Genomic DNA, 868 nt, shown 5'->3' with positions numbered 1-868 from the left:
AATCAAAGAAGCTAAGTCAAATTTCATGACTTCGTCTTGTTATACATATTGAGCGGAGCCATGTACATGTAGAAATCAGATTGCAGACTCTTCGGCTTCTCAAGCTTGTGAGATGAGACCTACACGAAGGCAAACAAAAAGAAATCCAATTGGGAAAGAAAAAAAATGGGTTACTGCACTAAACAAGAACACCTGGATTATTAGATTAGGCATTTCGGCTTTTTAAGCCTTCTCAGCTCGCCTGATGAAAATGGTTTCTAAGTCTGGTGGATTAAAGAACTCCCTGGCTCCATTGTTGAAGTTACATGATCTTGCTGTAGCTTTTCTCTTCTTGGGGGCTGGCGGACAAGCTAATCTAGCTGGAATTCTTGATTCTTGAGAAGTTGGGGTGGTGCAACACTCTTCTTCTTGATCATCACCACCATATTCTTTCTTCGTGAAAATTGGCTTCAGTGGACTCCTTAGAGCAATCCCAGCCATTATCCACTTGTTGGCTTCCGCATCTATAGCATACTCGTCCATTTCAGTGAATCCCATTGACAATATAACCAACTCCGGAGTCTTGATACTATCTATATATAAATAGGGTGGCAACTAATGGCAAGAGAATAAAAGAAAAGGGAAGAGCTGGAAAAGGATTATTTTTGAACGGGGAAAAAAAAAACAGGGAATAGATTCTAAAGGAACTTAGCAAGGAAAATCTTCAAGGAAAAGGGCAGATGAAAAGTTTTGGAAAGGGTGGAAAAATTTCATCACTTAGGAAAGCTTTATATAAAGTAAAGGGGCAGACAAGAGTGAAAGGAGTTAAAAGAAGGCAAAAAAAAAATTAATAATAATAATAATGAAGGAGAAGAGTGAAGCTGAATGT

At 38.5% G+C, this 868-nt stretch overlaps 1 protein-coding gene across 1 annotated transcript; it reads right to left on the bottom strand.

Moving 5' to 3' along the window:
- Nucleotides 1–222: 222 nt before the first annotated feature.
- Nucleotides 223–537, bottom strand: LOC140021432 (cyclin-dependent protein kinase inhibitor SMR6-like). Its single transcript, XM_072072196.1, has one exon. It carries the CDS (start codon nt 535–537, stop codon nt 223–225), a length of 315 nt encoding a protein of 104 aa, XP_071928297.1.
- Between the last annotated feature and the right edge of the window lie 331 nt (nt 538–868).

This window comes from Coffea arabica, chromosome 11e, assembly GCF_036785885.1.
Source record: "Coffea arabica cultivar ET-39 chromosome 11e, Coffea Arabica ET-39 HiFi, whole genome shotgun sequence".
Taxonomy (NCBI): Eukaryota; Viridiplantae; Streptophyta; class Magnoliopsida; order Gentianales; family Rubiaceae; genus Coffea; species Coffea arabica.
The sequence above is the reverse complement of the archived record's forward strand: the minus strand, read 5'-3'. Positions and strand labels throughout refer to the sequence as shown.

Bases quoted from the DNA above. Each gene is read 5' to 3' on its own strand.
- LOC140021432 (XM_072072196.1), bottom strand. From the start codon at position 537: ATGGGATTCACTGAAATGGACGAGTATGCTATAGATGCGGAAGCCAAC.